Raw genomic sequence first — 22,448 nt, 5'->3', positions numbered from 1 at the left:
GACTTTTCATGTTCATGAGTACTTACACAAAAGAACTGCCAAGCTCGAGGTTGATTATAGCCCATGATGGCCTTAAGTGTCACCTTAGAGTTTTCTGAGTGAGATGTGTAACAGAAATTTTTCTGGAGTAAATAATTAAGTTCCCAGGCTGTGCCATTGTCTGTCTCAGATCCATGTTGCTTTGTCATCAAATATAGCAGATTTGAGTTAACACTTCTCTTCAGCCATCTCAAAGCACAAATGAAGAACGTTGGCTGACAGTAGGCTTAGAAAATTTAGGCAAGAATCTTAGTAAATTTAGGCAAGCCATTCTTGATTCCTGTCAAGTTGACCCAGCTGCAGCATCTGCCCTCTCTTAAATTCTAGCACTATTGGTAATGCGCTCAAGGACTTTACCTATGTGCTGCATCATGACCTTCCTGAGTGCTGGGGAGACAGGTAATACAGAGTAAAATACAAATACTTTCTGTATGGATATTCCCACATAGAATGCTTTACTATTAAAAAGGTTGATCTGCTGTCTTAGTGGCTTTGTGGTGTAGCGTGGCATTGGTGGTCTATATAATTTCATCATCCTGTGTTGTATTTTGCAGGAGCTGGTACTTGCCTTGGCATTTTTGCCCTTAGTTTCCATTCCTTTTCATGGTCACAAAATGCTCACCTTCCCTTAGCTAAAGATAACTGCATGTCAAAGATAGTCTTTTGGTGTTTCAAATAACACCTTCAAGTGTCTCAGAAAGGAAGAGGTTATGTAAATACTAAATACTGGTATGCAACAGACAGCAGCATTATCCAAACTAAGACTCAAGTAAGACAGACTCCTGCCATTTTATTACAGCAAAAATCTTTGCACATGCTGTAATTTGAGAGAGCATTTTTAAGACCAGAGTAGCATTGAATACTATTTCTGCTGTTAGAAGTGAAGAATACTCGAACTGAACTGTTGGATTACTGTTAATATTCACTGGTGATGCAAGAGCACTTTTAAATCACTTGTTCTGTGAACAGAACATACATGGACTGCATCCCTTGGAGTCACTGTGTGTTACTGGTACAATGCTGCTTCCTGTCATTTCTAATTTTGCCAGCACAGAAGGCTTAGTCAATTCAGATGTGGTGCTATAAATTGTGTCCACCTCATGTTCCATGGACAGGTATGGGAATCAGATGACCTTTTCGGAAAATGAATTGTAAAATGAGCCAAGCCAGTGACTCTTGCAGCATGGCCAATGGGACTGATACAGAGGTGACAAAGAGGCTGGTTTAGTAATAATTGGAGCCTTGGGGTGCACTGGAGGAAGGGAGATGCTGGTGATTTGATGAGAATATGTTGGATTCCTGTTCCTGGAAAATGAGGGAGAAAAGAAGGAAAGAGTATGGTTGAAGTCTCTAAATAGGGTAAATTGAATATCATCAGTTCATGTCTCAGGTAAGAATCAAACAGCTGATGCTGTGCATACAGTGAGCACCTTACCCTTCCTGAGTTATAATTATTTTCCAGGAACAGTACAAAACTAAAACTAGAGATTAAATTCATGTAGTTCTATATTTGTCTACCTGTTCAACAGTCAAAAGCTTTACAATTCCAGTATGGTCAAATTAATATTGTTATATGACTGCTTGAGCAGAATGCTATAAAGTTAATAAGGCACTGGCACAGTGCCCAGTTTGGTTAACAGAATTTCTTTCACCTGCTGTTTGTGACAGTAGGGTTTTTCTGTATGGTACTGCTTCTTTCTGTGTCTCTTTGTTTTAACACAAAGGGAAGGACAAACACCAAAGGCACTGTCCAGCATACATGAAGCTTGAAAGCAAGTGTCAAGTTTCAGGACATCTGTTCAAGGTTTTTAGATGAGATATATTAGCTATACTTATTTCATCCCATACGTTATAGCATAGTTTCCTTTTTTTCCCAGGTCTTCTAAAAATTTTTAAATCATCATGTTAAGTACCTTTCCACATATTATTTTCTGTAAAAGTAATTAATAATAATTGAAAGTATTGTTATATGCAACTTCAAAATGAGAACCAAAATAAGGAACCAGAATTTAATTTTATGGACACAGGTACTATTCCAAGTTACATGACAACTCTGCAGGTTTTCCTGTAATAACAGTTGATTAAACATACTATTTTTCTTTTTTCTTCAGCTGAATTAGCCAACTTAATGGACAGAACCTATGAAAGAAAGCTGCCTGTCAGCTCTTTGACAATAGACCGGGTAAGAAAATAAATTCCAATTGTAAAGTGATGGAGATGACAACAGAATGCTTATGAAATTAAGGAAGCCCAGAGGAGATGAATGATACCACCTCTGTCGGGAGTTGTGGGATCGTAAATGTCTTGTTATACTGTTAAATTGTTGTGTAAAATGTTTTATTATTACTTTCTGCTCATTAGTTAGTATCTGGACTGTAGGGTCTTTAAAATAAATGTTTTTTCTTAGCAAAATTGGGCCTTGCTTTGTTACTTGGGCTGTGTATTTCTGTAATATATATTCCCTCCCTTCTTGTGCTTTCTCTCTTTGTTAGTGAGAGTTTTAATGTCCTCTCAGACATGTCATGAGAACCCAGGCTGCTAAGGGAATGCAGTGCATCGGTACACTGCCTGTCCACATGCATATTCCTCCACCTCCAGGCTCCCGTCAAAGTGAGGCAGGGGTAGCTACGTTTTGCCTCTATAGTTTTCTTTCCTCACCTCAGCAGACTGACGCAGGACAAATGTTGACAGGGTTAAGTGAAACCATTATTCTTAACTGTATTTAATCACCACTTCTGATGTCTGGATGGATTAATTTGGGTAGGCAGAGATGTGAGATGTGCTTTTAAGTTCTCTGTGTATGTGACCATTTGTGCCGAAGAAGCAAATAAATGTCACTTGGTTTTTAAAAATCAATTTTGAAATTTGCCCCCCAAAAGTTGAATCACCAACCTGGTACCTCAATAACAACATTAATGCTAATCAGAATCATTAGCGCCACTAACTGAAGAGTCACAGAATGTTTTGTATGGTTACTGAACATCCTTGATCATTGGCTCTGAGACTGTACGTGGAGGAAATAGGTGTTTCTCTCCCTTTTATTTCTTAAGCAGATTTACTTCTTTCCCTCCTCATGTTTCTGCTTTGGGCCGACCTATTCCCTGGAGAAGTGGCATTTCCAGATTTTCAAACAGCCCCACTTTCCAATACCTGTAGCTCACATAAAATTCTCATTTTCCAAAATGTAAATAAAGCACATGGGCATGCTATTGCCTCACTCAGAGATGAGATCTACGTGTACACATACATAAGGAAAGTTAAGAAACTTGAAAGCAAGCACCAGTCAGCTTAAACTGTCTAAAAACTATTTTTAGCTCATTCTTAGGATAAAGAAAAACACTGACTTTGAGAACATGTTGTTTATATATTCTGAGGTAAAGGTATTATATAGAGTTCCAGCATCTTTGTACTTATGATAAATAAAACAGGAAAACAGGATTCACTGTTACCATAGGAGAAAGTCTGGTTGAAAGCCTTGGTTTTAATTAAACAGTTGATAGCACCGGGAATTTTGTAACAATGTCTGGAGTAGGTGAAATTTTAAATGGTTGGAAAGTTGTGCTTTATAGTGTGGGGGGATGATTTTTTTTCTTACTGTTATTTGCATGTATTGTTCCTGTCCTTTAGAATTTATCATATAAATGGGCAAAACAGGAAAATGTTAGGGAAAAGAGTGATTTTTAGAAAGAGAGCAAAGGCATGTTGAGACTCACTGAAAATCAGAAAAAAAGCAACTGAAGGCACATTCAAATTAAAGGATATGTTTGAAGTAGAAAAAATAATGCAAGAAGGAACAAAAGTAGTGGGTACTGTGTTTTATGGATGTGATTCCTAGGTCGTCTCCATGTTTTCAAAGTACATAGTAGTTCTTATAGGTGAGGGGGGAATTGTTTGAGTTCCGAAAAGATTTTACTTCCTGCAGTCCAGAAGAAACCTGACTAGAAATGAGCAAAGACTTGAAGACCTCCATTATTTTTAGTTACTTAAATATGTACAACAAATCTGTTGTGTTTATCCGGATGGCATTTTCTTCTAATATCCTTTGTGAATGCCCCTTCTGAAGCTTTTATTTCTTATTTTTTAATCAGTTTGTTGACAACATTTCTTCACGAGAGGAAGTGGATCAAGCTGAATATTACCTTTACAAGTAAGCATCTTTACCCTCAACATGAACTTTGAGAAATACAAGTAAATATCATAAAGTCTTGCCCTTTAAAGACTCTGACCCTTTCCAGCATATTGGCTTTGATTTCTCTGTTGCAATGTACGTCTTGTTGACGAGTCTTTCAACGCACAGCTAAGGGCCTTTTTGGTAACTTCCCTTTTGTCATGGCTACCCTCCTTCCAGACCTCTGCCATTGACTCCTGTCGAGCATGTTAGTCTGAGATACTGAACTGCTAATACAACTGCCAGCTATGATTTCGATTAGGGATGCTGAAATCATAAGGAATTATGTCTGTTCACAGTGTTTCCTTCTCTACCTTTTTTATCCTTCAAGTTATAATTTAACTAAATTGACTATATGCATATTTGCATGTGTAAGTGTGGGTCTTGCAGAAGCTTGTTTTCTTAGAATGAACAGAATTGTATACTGGGTTGCCGTGGTAATGATCAAGACAGCAAGACTAAACAAAGTATAGCTTTGAAGGGTTTTTTAATATCCCTTTTTCATTTTGTGTCCCTGATTAACTGTGTAGTTCGTCTTATTGCATAGGTTGTTAGGGTTTTCTACAACTATTTTTGTGTTGAGTAAAGTATATTGGGTACCTTTTCTGCTGGTGTCAGGTCGAATGCTTGCTTGCTTCAGATCAGTGTCTCTAAATTGAGAGGGCAGTAAATCTTGCTGATCACTATAATAAATTAGTTCTTTCATGGATGGTTACATACATGTACATACATTAGTAATTTCATGGATGGTTACATACATGTCTTGAAAGCTAGATTTCCTGATGATGGTGATTATAGCTGATACAGTCAAAGTGCATGAGAAAACATTTTTACAAATAATGCCAAGTGGTTATATGTAAATAACAATTATTGTTACTTTAATGAAGATGTTTACTGTATGGCTGTTATAAGTAAAAGCATAGTTTTAAGAGCAGGACTACATTACACTTCAAATCTCTAATCATCTGGTACTATTGTGCAATACCCGAACCTCAGAGCTTCAAGATGGAAGCAAAAGAATCCAGTTTGCTGTGATATCTTAGAATGAAAAAATAGGAGGAGGAAGAATCTCTTAAAGAGTACAGGTTATTGGAGCTTTCATTCCTCCTGATCAAGATTTCATTAATCCTGTCATAAAGAATCTATGTGCAGAAATCAGGTTTTGATTCTGCGAAAAGTCCTGGTGATAAGAAAACAGGAGAAAGTAAAGGCTGTTTGAGAAAAGCCCTTCGTTTTGTTTTACGTGTGCACTGTTAGTACCTTCTGCTAACTTTCTTGAAGTTTGTAGTGTAAGTTGTGCCACACAGACTCCAGTTCTCTCTAATTCAATCAGGCCTTGTAGGGTAGAGGATGCCAAGGAACCTTTGAATGCCCTAACACCAAGAGAAAAGTGTGGTAGTTTAATTGTGGAGTCTCAAAATGTCACAGACAAAAACAATCAAGATAGTTGAGTGAGCTGTTTACATGTAATGTATCTTTAAGGCTCTTTCTTCCTTCTTGAAAACAAGAAGTTGAGAGAGAGTGACAAAAATTAGAAGCACAGGAAAGCTTCCATAGTAAAAGGAAGAGAATAGAGTATAAATGTCTAACATATAAATATCTTTCCCAGTCTTCCCCTGTGCCTGGTTAGTACCTCAGTTTAAAATACAGGGTTTTTATCCTTAATAACGTGTTCTAAAGAGGTTTTTGTAATTGATACAGATTTTAGTAATCTGTAAGGAGAGAATGGAAGGGTTCTGACATGTCACGTGGCTTGTCAGACAAGCTTTGGTTGGAATTTTTCTTGTATGTGTACTTTTAATGCTGCTTGGTTCTGATGTTGTGAAATGCTTAGTCTTTTAGTGATGTTCGAATTGGTTTTCCGGGAGACTTAATTCCCTCATGTTACATGGAGCTATTTATTCTCAAAATGCATTAGCATGCAGGTAGTGAGACAGTATAGAGAGGTCTGTAATTCATGTGAAAATGTAAAAATCCCAATTATAACATAAGCTTCCCTTTCAAATGAAAATAAGTGTGCTAGCTTCAGGAAATACGAGATGTGGTTGGTACCCACAAGGTCCCTTTTATTATTCTTTACATTTTGCACTTATGCTAGAGTTCAAATGAAGGACACGTTTAGAAAGATATCTCTTGGCAGCTGGGAGGATGTTTAACACAGAGTCCTGCAAAAGCGGCCACACCATGAGACATAAAGGAGGTGGTAGAGAGGGAGAGTTAAGGGATAGAGAAGCTTTGTCAAGAAATCTCTTTTTCTGGCTTGTCACTTCCTTAATGAAAAACAGTTCAAAGCACATTTTTTTGTTCTTTATGTAAGGAGAGTAAGCTTTTAAAAAAAGAGAAATGCAGTATCACTGAAAAGCTTTATTGTATCTTCTAAGGCATACAAATCCACTGGGAGCAAATGGCATGTATTTTGCCTTGTAAGTTGACTGTATGTGCATTTGCTCAAACATAAATATGAAGAATGCTCCTGAAGCCCCGTGGTTTTTGCCTTCACTGTCTGTAGAGTGTAAGGTGGAGATTTTGATGTCTCTCCTTAGTGTTGGATGCTTCTGGCAATGCAAGGTGAAGGGTAGTCAGTTCCAAGGCCCCTACAAGTTTTGAACATATTTGTGGTATGAAAGGGCAAACTTTGCTGTGGAAAGAATCAGAGGGAAATAAATGGCATTTCCATGCTTGCTGTGTAGGTTTTTCCTGAAGACAGGAGAGCCAGAATTTGTAAGCTTTGTAGGGTAGATTTCCCTTGTAGATTTCCCAGGCAGTGCATAATTTTGAAAAGTAGTATTTTGGAGTAATACAATAATGTACTTAGGGTCCTGAAATACAATATACGTATTATATTTAGACCTGTTTCTACTTTTCATGCTTTTAAAGCACTGAATCTCCAGCCATACTGTCTCCACAGAGGATCTGGAGCTCTCAAGAATAGCAGTGTGGAAACTGCTATGCAACATTGTGGAGCGTGTCAATAAGATGGTAAAGGCCATTTTGAGGCATGACGTCACCTGCTTTCAATGCTCCTCTTTTTGTTCTCTTCTAAATACCTCCCCACCCCAACTGTCAGACTTAAAAATCCTTTCATCTCCTAGGATCTCAGCAGAAATACTAATCAGAATGCAGAGCACTTTCAACCTGATCAAAGAGCTGCAGTTCTCCTTACTTTGTCCTGTCTCACTGAGATGTCACTATTTCTCACATCAGGGTGGTTTTCAGATGATAGAAACATTAGCATAATGGAGAGAGGTTTTGTGGTGAGGTAACTCTGCTGATTCTGAGTAAAGGTTTTGTGCCAACAAAGATTTTCAATGTGTCTGAAAGCTATTGGGGAAGTTTTATGTTAAGATTCCTTGAGAGGTTTTTTTAATTGCATTAATAGAGTTTTCTGATCATAGTGCAGAAAAAGTATATACACTGTCTGTAAAGTGCAAATGTTTGTGTGGATGTGCTCTCCAAATTCTTGCACAATCTCCCTCGAATTTTTAATTGCTGTTCATTGACTGGTACTTGTTGGAAATGGAGTTATTTCTGTATATTTCAGTGCTTATGGTTTGGGAACTGTACTTGATTATAATCATAAAATGGTACAATATCAAACTATTGGAAGTTCTTCTTAGTTATGCCATCTTTCATGGTAGCAAGTTACATTTTTGAAGTCTGATTTCAGCCATTAAGTCATTTTGGGACTATAGCAGTCTCCATATGTATGAAATATGCTTATTCCTTACAATGCCAGTGTATCAATAGTTAGTCCAACATTACATGCAAAATAATTGTCACCTGCACTGTCATTACCAGCATGTCTGTTTTTTAGGTGAGAAAGTTGCAATGTTTAATACTTTCATGTCTATCAAGTGATTTAACGTTGCCTGAAAACATTCAGTTGCTCTCAAGTATTGCTTATAATAAATGGTCACAATGCACCGAAAAAAGATTGACTCTTGGAATACACTGTGCATGGCATTCATTCACAGTAACGTGATACCCTGTTTTTGTATTTTCATCTGCAGAATGTAATAAGTACTGTTAACCTGGTCCAGCACAAATAGAAAAAGGAGAAGAGATACAGACACAGTTGTACAAGATACTTAATTCTTCCTTTGAGTTGTTTTCTCTGTGATAAAGCTGTAGATGACATAGACTTGGCTTTAGCTCCCTCCCCAGAAATATGAGCACTGAAAAAAAAAAAAGATATAAAAATAAATGAGTCAGAAATATCTGACTATTATTCAAGTCATGCAGCAGTTATGTTTTGAAATTGTATCGAGAAGTGATGGAAGTGTCTGAGGGAAAAATACTCTTCATAGCCAGAATGGTATGTTTTACCAGTCTGGATGCCTGCCTCAGTTGAACAATCCAAAATAATTTCATTTGCAGAAGACTTGAGCTGCTCTTTGGCAGCCTGGGAGATACAAGGAAGGGAAGCAGCAGACAAGTTTACCTAAGGAGAATATTCTAGTGATTTGCAGTAAGTGACTGACAGAAAGACCAGTTTTTAATGTGGTTGCATATGGTGCCCAATGTGATGCTGCTTCATGGGAAGAACTGCTGGTCACTATCCAGGCAAGTGCTGTCAGATGTAAGGGTTATAGTTTTACTGACTCCACAGCTCTTCTGGCCCCAGCATTCATTCACTTCTTCACAGAGGGAAATGTGCTTACTCTGCTTCCCATCCTTCGCAGTTTGTACACTGTCATTGTCTGTCCGTAGTTTGTCACAGTCTGAGCTGTAGCTGTAGCAGTCTTTGGAGAAAATAACTAAAAGCTACTCTTGAGAACCCAGAGCCAAATTTCAGCAAGCCTAGTCCTGTAGCCATATCTTATTCAAGTAGGTGTACTCAGTCACTGAAATGATACTGTAAATTGTGGGAGAGCTGTTAAATAAAGATGTAACATTGAAAAGCATTCAGAAGAATCTCTCCCTGCAACACAGATCTTTTCAGTCATCTGCTTTTTGTAATTCATGTGTCCTTTTGTAAAATCTTTCCTTTAAGCTTGGCAGCAACTAGACAGTAATTTTCTAGGCACTGCATATAAGCAGAGAAAAAGTTGGAAGACTTGCATTCAATGCTTTTTTTTTTTAATGTTGCTAACTCTAAAGGGACAAGCATTTGGATTTTTAAAACCCTTCATATTTAAAACAAGGGGAAAGAAAGTTTCTTCTACAAACAATATGTAAATATATCAATCTTAGGTTAAAAAAAAGGGTATTTCTGGAGTAAATAGGATGATAAAGCTGGTCAGATTCTGAAATGAAGAGAACTTACTGAGTCCATATCCTATGTAGATGCATTTTTCATTTACTATTGGGAGAAGGGATTTCATTACCTTTCTTACAAGAAAAGAATATTAGCAGAATTGGCATATCTTTCAGCGTCTTTCTTGCCAACAGCTCAAAGCATTCTGTATAGTAGATAGCACTAGAAATAGACTGAAGTATAATGTGAGTGGTAAGTATTTAGATCTTGACTGAATGTTGTACTTGTTACACATTGAAGGAGAAAAGGCAGTTTTGTCCCAGGGTTTGATTTATACACACCATAAAGCTAACATTTGCTGTATTGAGTGGCATTCTGAAGGTTGTTTCATAAGTTCCTGCACCAGCAAAAACCCTGTCTGGAGACGAATTGTGTATTGTATTTTAGAAATATGGAAAGTCTAGACAGAGGTTACATTGCACCCAAAAATGTAAAGAGTGAGCAGTTCATATGAATACAAATGAGCAGGACAGAGTAAAGCCTTTTGTAAGCTTTAGAATCTAAAACACAAACACATGCAGAGATTTATTCATTTGCTAGCTTTGATGACTAATCATTGTAAAGATACACTTGAGAATTAACCCCATCCAGCTTCCACCGAACGGAGCTTCAGGTTCCATTACAGCTCCTGAATAGTATTGACAGCTAGTGCCAGACAGCAGCTCCAAAGCTATGTAAACAGAAGAAAAAAGCATATAAAGTTACTGTTTCTGTTGAATTCTGTCTGTTACAAATTTCCTAAGTAGTACTAACCAGTACATCAATCTTTTCCAGTGAGGTGATGTTGAAGATTGCAACTACTTTGATAAAAACTGAATTTTTATTAGGGTTACAACTATACTCATAGCTACCATGATCCCTTCTTTGGAAACTGCTAATTTGGTGGTTATTGTATCCATCAACCTGCATCATTCCTTTGTAGTGCAAATATTTATTCTATTTTGAATCAAAATTAATACAGCAGAAAAAATAACAGTGAACTACATCATTAAGGAATAATCTAATAATATTAACATGCTGTAGACCATAGTTGTTTTACTACAGACAAGTTGATTCGAATTAGAATTATTTGAACTGTTGAATTTGATCTCTTAATTCAAAGAAAAGACTAATAAAGTTTTATGTTTATAATTGTATTTATCTTTCTAAGACAGCCTTATTGTTGTTTTCTGATAATCTTTGATTTTCTTTGAAATTATTATGCTTTTGAACCCTTTTTATGAACCTTTTTTGTGAACCTTTTTTTTTGTTTGTTTACTGACCAACAAGGCTATTGTGTTTTTACTTGTAAGGTTAACAGGTATTCATTTACAGGCTTAATTTATATATTTTATTATCTTGGCAAAAGAGAGAGGTGTTTACCAGAGTGCTGTTTTCCTTTGATGTGAAAAACTATCTTAAGAAAAAAAATTGAATTAAAGCATTACCTTTCTGCAAATGTCAACATCTTAATTATTATACAAACATTAATTAAGTAACATACAATATGGAAAGTATTTATCAGAACATGCAAGTCTTGTTTGTATTTGGTGAAATGAGCAGACTCAGAAGATGGCAAAATTTTAGTATTTGTTGACATCAGTTTTGTATTTGTCATCTATCTAGAAGGTTTAAGCGTGAGTTCCTGGTGATTTCAGTCTTAAGTTACTCCTTGTCAAGCTGAACTAAACTTTTTAAATTTTTTTTATATAAGTTTAGTAGCACTGGATTGTGGTCTAAGCAAAAGCAAGGGTAGACATTCAAACGAAAAATTAATCCCATTTTAACTTTATCTGTCATTTTAGCTTTATCTGTCTTCACGTGTAATGTATAAAATACTGAAATAGGTTAAGAAAGGTAAAGCATGTGTCCTTGGGAAAATACGTGGTTTTGTGCCACTACAAACAGTGTGTACTCAAAATGCTGAACAGTTTGAATGTCACAAGTTCAAAACACAGAAATGAGTAAGAAGTCAAAAGTCTTCCAAATTATGTATAGCATTTCTTGGGGATGTCAGTGGTAGTGAGTACCTTACTGTATTCACTAATAAAGAGTGAAGGCAATTTATGAGATAAGTTATGGTGTTAATTTGTTGCCATCAGTGATGATTTTGTGTGGGGTGAATCAGGTTTAGGTGAAATGTATAAGCAACTGTGAATGAGCTTCTCGTAAGATGAGAACAAGTATTTGGTTGAAAATGGGTTTTTAAAACAGAAGCATTTTGTTTTGGTAAATTTGATTCTGGAGAAATTTAAGTTAGTAGCTGGAGCTGAAAGCTTCATAGAAAGTAGTATTGGCTCTGTAGTGTCCTGATGTTGGCATAAGAGTCGTGTAGGATACCACAGCTCTTAATTTAAAAATATGTGTTGGGCTGAATGTGCATGTTGTAAAGCTGATTCACTTACCTGGGTTTGCTCACGATTTTCTGTTTTAATTGCTTTTCTCTTATTTGTAACAGAAACTAATGCTTGTAAAAGGGTGGGACTGGAGATACATTAAGTGTATGAAATGTTTTCAAACATTCAGGTCATATTGCAGTGTAGATTAGCTTGGAAAGGGGTTTATTTCTGTATGTCTGTCTGCTTTTTCTCTTCTTTACAAAGTTTGAAGAAAAATTCTCCAGGAGACTAGCATCATGAGTGCTGATAATACCAGTACATGCAATTTCATGACACTGTTGGTTTCATACTGTGGAAACGGCACCAGCTGGAAGCAAAGCTGGAACCAGAACATCTTTCTGGTAATTAGCTACATGAGATTTCCTCGTCTGCATCATATTTTCTTAAGAACGTTGTCAGTGCTCTTGAATGATGGCAAGTCATGTTCAGGTTTTGTAGCATAAACTGATGGAGAGAATGACAAAGGCACTAGAACATTTTTTCATGTTATGAAAATGAAATACAAGGTCCACATACACTTTTCAGTGAGAGCTTCCCTTTTCACTGCAATACAAGGAAAAACCCATGTGATCTTAATTTTTAACAAATCATTGTATACAAGCTTGTTAGGTGCCACAAGGCATGTAAGATGAACACACTCTGATCAAGCAAATAGAAAAGTTTTACACCATCTTATTAGAATTTCTAACAATTAAGAAGAGTGTTCCCTACTTTGCCGGCAACAATGAAGACAGTTGGTTTAGTAAAACAATCCAATGGGATCTGTTGTGTTGTGCTCTGAGAACTTCTGTAGTTTTGCTATATGTTGTTGCATAGTATATATTAACAGAGAGCAGATGCGGTGCAGATTCTGGCAGGTGAAAGCTTTTGGAAGTTGGAAGAACATTAAGAGGACCATGATAAGGGATGAGATAATGTGCCACTCATGGCTCTGATCTTCATTTGTTCTGTTAAACAGTTTGTGGACAAAATGGTCATAACAAAATCAAAATTACTTGACAGGGAGAAGAGAGATCTACTTCTGCATCTCTCTTTAGCAATTGGAAGTGTCAATTTTCAAATAGCTAGCTGTTTTTAGTTACACAAATGGATGTTCGTGCTTCCGTAGGTCTGAAGATGTTTGGTGAACAATCAGCTACTAAGCCATTTAAAAAATAACCTGATTATATTCACTGGGTTGTAGATTTATTTTTGGCCACATTAATAAAGGAATTTGAAAAGCTAACAATGTTGCTTGATTCTGATGATTCATTTTTACTAAATACTTCTATCTTATTCAGAATGTCCAAAAACATTAAAATGCAAGGGAAAAAAATAAAAATAAACAGGTACATTTATCCAGTTTGCATAGATGCTTATTTCTGCAGCATGTACCTGTGAAAAAGTGTTCCAATTCCTAAGAGGAGAAGAAGCTTGTATTACAAACAGACCCACAAAACAATGCTTCGCTGCAATTGAATAGAGGTACTGATAAGCAAAGGTCATAGCTTAACATTTTCCTTGGGTGATTTCTGAGGTTATTACTCTCTTTTCCTAGAAATGAGAAATTAAGATGTAAATTTCTGAAGGTAAGATGCCTAGTAGACTTGTGAAAAACCTGAATTCAGTGTCTAGTTTTTTTTTTTTGTTGTTAATGCTACTTTAATAGTGAGCTATTTTTAAAGCTGCATGCTCCAGATAACATATCTATACTGTCTGCTGGAATGAGGCCAGCTGCATTTTCAGTGCTTCTCTGTACCAGGCACTCCTGTCACTCTGCGCAGCTACCTTTAATTTTCCTTCTGGCAGAGTTCTGGTGACCCCTTTTTCCATCTATGTCCTTTAGTTTGTAAATCTTTAGTTCACAGACAGAATAATCCTTTCCTTACTCCTTTCTTTAGGGTAGTGGTGGGGAATGATGACACTTAGAAGCTCCTCCTATCACCTCATGATACCTCCTAATTTGCTAAAACCCCGCGTCCCCAGGCTTTCCAGCTGCTGCACTGTCTTCTCTTTGCTGTGCTAGTTCAAGAGCCTGAGGGACTAGTAAACGTGGGGCTGTTCACTTCAGGAACAGCTCCACGGTTGCTCTCATCTCGGCATTTGTTTTCCATCTTCATCACTGTGACAAGACTTGTGGGACACTGGGATGGCACATCCTTGAAATGTGGCAGAGTTGTAGTCCTTACCTCCCAGCTTTAGCCTCGTTCATGATCTGTGTGCATGTGTGGTGTGTCAGCTACCCAGCTGACTGAGGCAGATCCCTTTTAGCTGAGGGAACAATGTGCTGTCTCTTTGGACCAAGTAAGGATTTGGCCCAGAATGTAGTTCAATGAGTGTTTAAGCAGCCAACAATGAATGCTTTCTTTGGTTTGCCTTTAAAATTTGAAAAGGGCATACAAGAGGGCAGCTGGTACAACCTTCTGTTTTCTCAGCTGTAAATGCAGACACAATAAACACACTCCTAGTTGTTTCTCTTGCTGAGAAATGAACAGGGATTTTAATTTTTATTTCCTCTCCACTGTACAGCTTGTCAAGCTGAAAGTGCACATATTTTGGCAACTGGCTTTGCAAACAAATTTACACCTTTTTGAGTAATATCTTTTTCCAAGCATTGGGGTGTGTATATAAAACTGGCTCTAATCTCTATAGTCAATTTTTTGATCAAAATGTCATGTTTAAATGTCATTTATTTAATTTTGATCTCACCTCTTTCACTGCTCTTTTCATTTAACAAAGGAGAAGAGTGCCCCTTTCTTCAGTCTAATCAGCTAATTCCTACTTATTTCCATTAGGGAATGAACAGAGCAGGGCTAAGTCCAACCAGAAGCAAAATAGATGATCCCTGGCAGTAGAAAGCTGGGAGTAAAATGGACATCCACCACTGCCTATACCGTCTCTGCCAGACTGGCTGCTGGTGCTTCTAACTGAGGGGGTGGACAAAGTATAGCAATTACTGTGAGGGTGTGACAGAAAAGCCTTTGCAGCAAGAGTGGTAAACACAGCTTTCTCTGCAAAGGGGTTCCTTTCTTTGTCTTCCATCGAATTACTATTGTGCAGTGATCGACCCTTTTCACAGATATCCCTGGTTAAATTCTGAAGCAGCAACTGCCTCTCATGTGAAGTACTATTGTTCTCTTTTGAAAGTCATGATTCTTTGGAGGAATAAAAATAATTTAAAGAAAAGACTGGAACACATCAGGTACATAACTGCACGTAGTTGTAGTGTTTTTCCATGTTTTCTGTCTTCTCTGTTCTCCTGTGCAGCAGATAACATGACGTACATACATAAGCCTCCTATAGCGTGAGTGCTGGAGAGAACTGAATGCTTGTAAATGTCGGTTCAGAGCCTGAATACAAGTTCTGAGTAGGGCACTGCAACATTGGCAGGACGTACGTGGGATTGCATCAAGTACTTTGCTCATCACGGAGTACATCACATTTTGTATGTCAGCAATGCCAGTACTGTGTTTTGTTTGTAACCATCAGTCTTGGCTGTGTTCCCATTCCAAAAGGGAAGGCACTACAAAATACTCCTTTGTATTTTGGAGTCCTTTCCCAGTTTTGAGTCTCACAGCCTCATGTAAGGTGCATCTTTTACCTACCCACACAAGGGAACATTTGTCCTACTGTACACGTAGTACTTGAAGTGAGGAACCTACTATTTCTCTTTAAGTAATAGATATGACCGTACAGTATTTTTCTGAAAAGAGCTATCTGAAACAATCACAAAGGTGGTAAGAGCCCATGAATTTCAAACTGCCTGACAAATTGGTTGAGTTAGTTTTGCCATGTTTATCCTTAATTTAGCTTACTATTCCATGTGCTTGACATTATATGAAGTGGAATAAAGGACATCCTTGTCTCTCAGAGCATGGAAGAGTTTTTATACGGTGAGAGATACACTAGCCACAAGTTAACCTCTGAATTGCTGGGACTGAATAACTTACTGTCCTGTTGTTAGGGAACAGTTAAAGATATGTCATGAAGGGCTCACAGATGATTGTTTCTGTTTTTTGTTTTGTTTTGTTTTGTTTTTTTAAATCAGGAAACAAGCTGTTGCTCATTGAGACACTACATGAAATTGAGATGGATTCATAGTGGACTGCCCAGTAGCAACTTAGATCAGGGTGAGACTTGAGGAGAGCTGTTGGCCTTCAGGTGTATTTTTGCCCTGATCAGGAGCTTCTAACATTGAGACCAAGCTATGCACCTGTGGTTTGCTTTTTGGAAATAGGTATCTTTTTGGCTGTGGTTGAAACTGAAAGTCAGCATCAGGTGATTTGTCCCCTCTGTAACAGGTATTGATGCTTTATATGAAAACTGCATTTGTTTTCCATGAGCTTACGATGTAGCTTTGCCTCTCTTTTGCTCATGGAGTGCAGAACGACAGCAGTGCACAAGAAAATCAGACTATAGCAGGTAAGAATGATAAGGGCAAGGTAGCAGGTTAAAATTAGGTTAAGTTGTACTGTAGGACTGTGACAGCACATCTGAAAAGGTGAAACCTGGACTGTACAGATCCCATTTGTGTAATGTTTGGCAGCAAACATAAAGTTTGGCTCTTCCCTTACTTAAATTGACCAGTAGGACTCACTCAGTATTTGTGTTCCTGCAGTGCTCTCTTGCCAGCAGCTGCTTCTTTGCTTTAATTGCATGCAGTGTGAGGCTGAACAACTCTGCAGAATCGAAAATCTGTTTGGCTCAGATGCATCTGTACTGTAGCTTTTGATAGTCAAACCGGTGGAATACACTGCTTGTAATCTGTGCAAGATCTACTGTGATCAAACTGAAAAGTGTCAAGGGTTGTGATGGTGAGTGCAATGTTACAGTAGTTAGAAGCTAATCTGTGATGTTTTTGGGGAGTTATTTCGGGAAGCATAAAGAAGTTGAGTAGAATAAATGGAATGCAACGTTCTTACAATGCATATTCCTGCTTGCAATTAATTAGGTGTCTGACAAAATCATGCTATTTTTTTCTCAGGTTAAATTTAGGTTGCATACCAGATACCTTTAAAAAGTTGCTGTTTGCAAATATTGTAATAGTAGCATCTAGTTATAGGCTGTTTTTTCCCTGCATTATTGTATTTTTGTTGGCTTTGAGACAGCTTTTTTTATGCATACCCGTAAAGCGTTCCCTCTTAATGTAATATGAAAGGGGTGTGCCGTGATAGTTTAGGCTTAGCCCTGGAAGGCATAAACTCCTGAACTTTGATCATAACTTGTCCACTTCCCTCTGACACTGAAAAAAACTATTAGAAAACTTTTTTAGAGTCACTGTCTTGTCAGCTTGAAAAGCCTGAGGTACTTTGTCCAGTTCGGTTAATGGAATGCAGACTTCAACATGACATCACTGTAAGTGAATGCAATAGTTGAAGTAAAGATAGAGTAAAAAAAAAAATTTGATTTTCATTTTAGCATTTCAGTGGCTAAAAGGTGGAGGTCTTCCAAGGCATCTGAAGTCATCTATTTATTTTTTAAACGAAAAATCTAACTAGCTTTGAAGCAATTTATTCCATAAAAAAATCACATAATCTTGGATAGCCTTAGTTGAAGAAAGCCCATAGCACAATTACTATTTTGGTACACAGACATTTTTAGACTTTCTACCAATATGCATCTATCAAGAACTAGCTTTCTGCTGAGAAGTAACTTGCTGGCAATGTTCAGTGAGGGATCTCTCTCTCTCTCTCTCTCTCACTCTCTGCATAGTTAACTAGGTACAAAAATAATTTCAGCAATTATAAATTACAAGTAGGCTTTCACAAACATTTCATTTTGAAAAATGTGTCTATTTGATAACTTGCATACCAAGTTTCAGGGAGGTTGAAAGTTAGTTGAAGAAATGACAGGCATAGCTGGGCTAGTAAAATGGTAGCAATCTGACAAGTATTTTACTTAAGTATATGCCATTTCTTACAGCTATTGTGTTAACCAGTTTTCAGATAGATTAGTAAAGATTCCAGCAAAATTTTGTTGAGTTTTAACACAGAAAGTTTTAACGTGACACACTTAGAAATTGCTGAGGTTCAAAATTTTCCTCAAAGTGAGAAATCTACTGTGTTGTACAGTTCTTAATATCTCTCTGTGTTTTTCTATGCCAGGATACCAGGAAAAGATATAATTAATGCAACTGTTGGCTTTATATTAGACTTCATTATAGTTGCATGGGGACAAGGAAAAGCACTAGAGAGTATCTTAACAGAATCACTATAGCAACAGCTCACCCCATCATTCTCCATGTTTTCCTCAGCCTATGATACTCTCTATTCAATCACTGGATTATTAATGGCATTTATATTGAAAATGAGCTGTTTTAACTGTAAAAGCCCAGGAATATTTTTAAGAGAGAGAAGTCCTAGAAGCTGTCTCCTTTGTAGTCAATAGCTGGGAAAAAGTTGAGCTTTTTGTTATTGTTCTTACTGTTACAAGAAGACTTCACCAGTTTCTTATGAACTGCTGCCCCTCAAGTGAATTTCAGTGTTCTGATGGGAGTAGTATGGATCCTTCATGAGACTGAGAAGAAAATCTGTTTTTCCTGCTAGTCTTTTCCAAAAGCACTGGGAGAGGTGGAAGGTAATGGATTACAAGACACTCTACTATCTTAAGAGTAGGAGAAGAATAAGAACACTATATTAAAGCATCTGCTTGTTCTGTTTCTTTCGTTGGGGTTGTATCTCTTAAGAAACAAGAAGCAGAACAAATCTCACGTGCTGTCCGCCTCATCGTTCTCTCTTGGTCATAAAAGGAATAAAGCAAAAATAGGGATTACTTGCTTCATGTTTGCAATAAAACTTCTCAATTTTGTTAAAATGACCTTGTTTTATTTTCTGCATGAAACTAAACTGGATACCACCACCTTTTCTCAGTAGTAGTATTTGTACTGCCACAGTGTTCTTTTCTTTACCAGTCACCCTGGGGATCCCAAAGTGGCCAATTTTAGCTTCAGTGAACTGGCTGGCAACCTTGCCTTTAACTTGACTTGTTTAAGCATTATGCTTTAAGCACAGAAGCCATGTTTATACTGGAATTTCAAATATTAACACATTTAGTTTCTAGCTAGACAAGGCCCATAACTGATGTCATTTTTTGTAAGATTGTGGTATGGGGAGCACATTCACACAAGCATGATACCAAAGAAAACCTGACTTGTGCTGGAAACAAGTGTTTTTTTGTGAAGTGAACTTCCATTGCTGTCCTTCTGGGGAGCGTGTAGTTCTGGAGTATTTTGAATCAACATGGATGTTTGAAGAGCTTTTTAACGAACACGTTTAGCAGCCCAGAACAGTTTTCCTAGGGACGAAGTGTCCTGAGATGTTGTCGTGAGGATGTTGTTTGAGCCTGGGCTATGGCCTTCACTTTTTCACTCTGGTTATGAGCTAACTAGTATAAAGTTTTGAGGAGTTCAAAGCAAGCCTGTAGGATACTGAGGCTGATAAAGTTGTCTGAAGGAGTTTTCCTCTCTGCACTTTGCAGATGATTCTAGAGGGATTCAGGGTTGCCTGGTGTAGCCTAATGGCAGGAGATTGGAAGAACTGCTCCGCTCCAGTTCTGCTAACATTCACTGCCAGTGGAGGGAAGGACAGATAAATAATTCAGGTAATTTTCAGAGCCGATAAATAGCTTGCGACTTTGCTGCAGGCTCTGGATCTGTTGCTGTCACCATTTCTTTTGTGGTGATTCTTTTCTGTGTTTATGTACAAGTAAAGAATTTCTTTTGTGCTGCAGTAAACTCCTTCTCCAGTCATATATTATTATGAAATGTATAGTATATATCTAGGGCTTTATGACTATTTGCTTTTTTCTTTTTAATGTATTTATGTTGTTCACTCTAGTTTAATCACAAGAGTGCCTTAAATCTATCAAGAGGAAGATTATTTAGTGATGCAGTGCTGGAGGTTGATAACAATGGGCAAAAATGCTTTTTCTGTGAGAAATTCAGCTTCCATTTGTTAATTAAGAATTGTCTGTCAAAAAAGCAGGTAGGTCAGTAAAGGACAGACTAGATCCTAGCCACCATATGTTTGATTGATGTGTGTGATAGTCATTGTTAAAAACAGACTTTGCAAAGCTGAGCTTTTTGTACAGAAGAGTAGTTTCGAGCAATGCAATAAGTGTGTTGACATTACTGAGTGGTGAATTCTGTCCCTTCAGTTGTTAGGAGAGGTTGATGACCAGAGCACTATCCCTAGACTTTCTAAAGTACAGTATGTATTTCTACCAAAAGTATACGACTTTATATATGACAGTATATAACAGTTTGGGTGCTTTTACCAAGCAAAAGGGTTAAGAAACAAAGAAAACTGTTTGTAACATTGGGCTAGACAGAAATAAAAGATGTTTGTAGTATAACTGGAAAGCAAAACTAGATATGAAAAGCATTCTTTAAGTCTTAATCTTTGAATGTGCTTCTGTACTGTAGTTTCTCCTTATCTGAAATGCGATCATTTAGACCTGTTTTGAGGTTGCATTCATCAGTGTTGTTAGAGATCTGTGCAACTCCTGAACAAAAGATGCTACATAAAAATTATGCATTCATATGTGGGTACAGCGAGTCTAATTTAGAAAAATTAATTTTAAAGCTGAAGCGATCAAGAGCTAATTTAGTTTAAAATCAAAGATTGGGGAAAGTCAATAGAAATTATAACAAAAGAAGGGCTGAATATGAGCTTTCTGTAGGGAGTCTGCAAGCTGCTTTTCTTTTTGTGTAAGAGCGTAATTCTGCCTCACAGGATTAGACTATCCCCCATTATAGTTGATTTATATATTTTTAAACCTCTCCTGTTGCTGCTTTTGATAGAAAGTGCCTATATGCTTTCTATAAGTATATAGATACTGATTATCTAGATATAAATACTTATGCTACGTATACTGTTTGAGTTTTTAATTTCACCACAAAAGGAAAGTGTTCCCTCTGTTTTTGCTTGAGTTGGCAGTTAATGTATGCAGTATTTCCTATAGGACTGATATGATTATATATGAATTTTTTAAAAGGGGACATACAAAGAAAAGTTTAGGCCCAGATGCAGGCAAAGAAGAGGTAGAAAAGTAGTTACTTTCATGTATAAGAGGAAATTTCAGTCAACAAAGATTTTTTTTCGGGGCTGTTGTCTTTGACATTGACACATGAGCAATGCCTCTGAGTCCATTTAAAATGCAGAGGATTTTTCCCAAGGCCTGTGGCTTGAAATGACAAACAAAGGGAGATTTCTGGGTGACGTTTCTTTAGCCTTCCAGTTTCCAAGCTAAGCCTGCCTGGAATCCATTTGATCATTATGCGCTGTAGCTAAAAAAAATGTGCCTGGGAAGAAAAAAACATGACATTGCCAAGGAGCTTCACAGCCCTGTATGACTTGTGTAAAATGTGGAGTGGCTTTGGATTCTTTCCAGTGAGAGCGCTTCTTCCTGGCTCTCAGAGACATGTTGTAGGACATTTATTTGTTCTAAGTCTCCTTACATTTTGCTTCCAGAGATTTTAGAACCTTAAGTGGATGAGAAGACATCTGGCACTCTTCTGATTAAAGCAAACCAACATGCAAACTTCTATTTCTCTCTAGTTCTAAAAGAAGTAAGAGAGATCTGGAGTCTAGATGGATTAAATTAAATGCAGTGATTATCACAAGGAAGGTTCCTTCCCTGGAGTAGAACCTACAAGAACCTACAAGCACTATGTGAATCTTAAAGGTTTTAACTCTGAGGTAGGCAGAGTAACACATCTAAAATATTTATATTGGAAATAATGAAAGAATGAAGAGTACTCAGTGTCTTCCTGTTTCAAATTTTCCAATTCCTTGTAATGTGGCAGAAGACAGTAACATACTTGTAACACATAACATCATTATTGTATAACAGATTTTATTTAGGGAAATAGTTTCATTAATAGAAATGAAAAATGAGCAAAGCAAAGTAGAAATGAAGTTTAGAATGTCTTAAAGAGATCTGGAGACCTAAGAGATCATACAGTTGTGTGTACTGTATGTGTAGATTATAACAAAATACTTTATTGTTAGGTCGGACAATGCTGGAGCAGGGAAAGGACCCTTAATATGTTTCACAGATGTGAGAAAGAAAAACTGTGCATTGCACAAGGATGCCCTCTGACAGTACCAGGAGTTGAATACATACACTTAGGAAAGCCATGAAGTACAAGAAGGGACTTTCAGATCAGCTTAGCGAAGAATTAGAACAGATCTTCTGAGCTGGCTTTCCCTCCATATAGCAGAGCTGCTTCTGGTACTGTATTTCTTCTGCAGCAGCTGCTGTGTAACCCAGCACATTTTTCTTCGCAATCTTCTTCATTCGTGTCTATCCCCAAAAACAATGAATGAACACTTCAGCATATCTAGGGAAGGGGGTGCAATGTGGCTCCTTAGTGCTTCTCTTTGCTCCCTCAGTGTGGCTGTATTATTTCCCTTGAAAATGAAAAGTATGGGAAAGCAGCATTAGAGTGTATCACCACTTGATGGCACCAAACAAATTTGGAAGACCATTAAAATAAAGAAAAAAAGCTGGGAAGCAGCTCAGCTTTTCTGCAGTGTGGGAGAGCACCAATAGGTCATGCTTGCTGGTTTAGTAAAGCACTCTGTAAGGCACTCTCAGCATCCGATAAACTTTACCATTGTTCAGT

General features: G+C 37.3%; 1 protein-coding gene across 2 annotated transcripts in view; it reads left to right on the top strand.

The window, feature by feature from the left end:
* Positions 1-22,448, top strand: part of MRPS27 (mitochondrial ribosomal protein S27) — a 45,829-nt gene that overhangs the window by 5,635 nt on the left and 17,746 nt on the right. For both annotated transcript variants that reach the window (XM_083817984.1, XM_083817985.1), the window contains 2 exons: positions 2,151-2,221; positions 4,128-4,186. In XM_083817984.1, coding sequence (XP_083674110.1) covers positions 2,151-2,221; positions 4,128-4,186 — 130 coding nt within the window. The remainder of the gene's footprint in view (positions 1-2,150; positions 2,222-4,127; positions 4,187-22,448) is intronic.

The sequence above is a fragment of the Anser anser genome (genome assembly GCF_964211835.1).
Source record: "Anser anser genome assembly, chromosome: Z".
In the NCBI taxonomy this organism is placed as follows: domain Eukaryota; kingdom Metazoa; phylum Chordata; class Aves; order Anseriformes; family Anatidae; genus Anser; species Anser anser.
The sequence above is the reverse complement of the archived record's forward strand: the minus strand, read 5'-3'. Positions and strand labels throughout refer to the sequence as shown.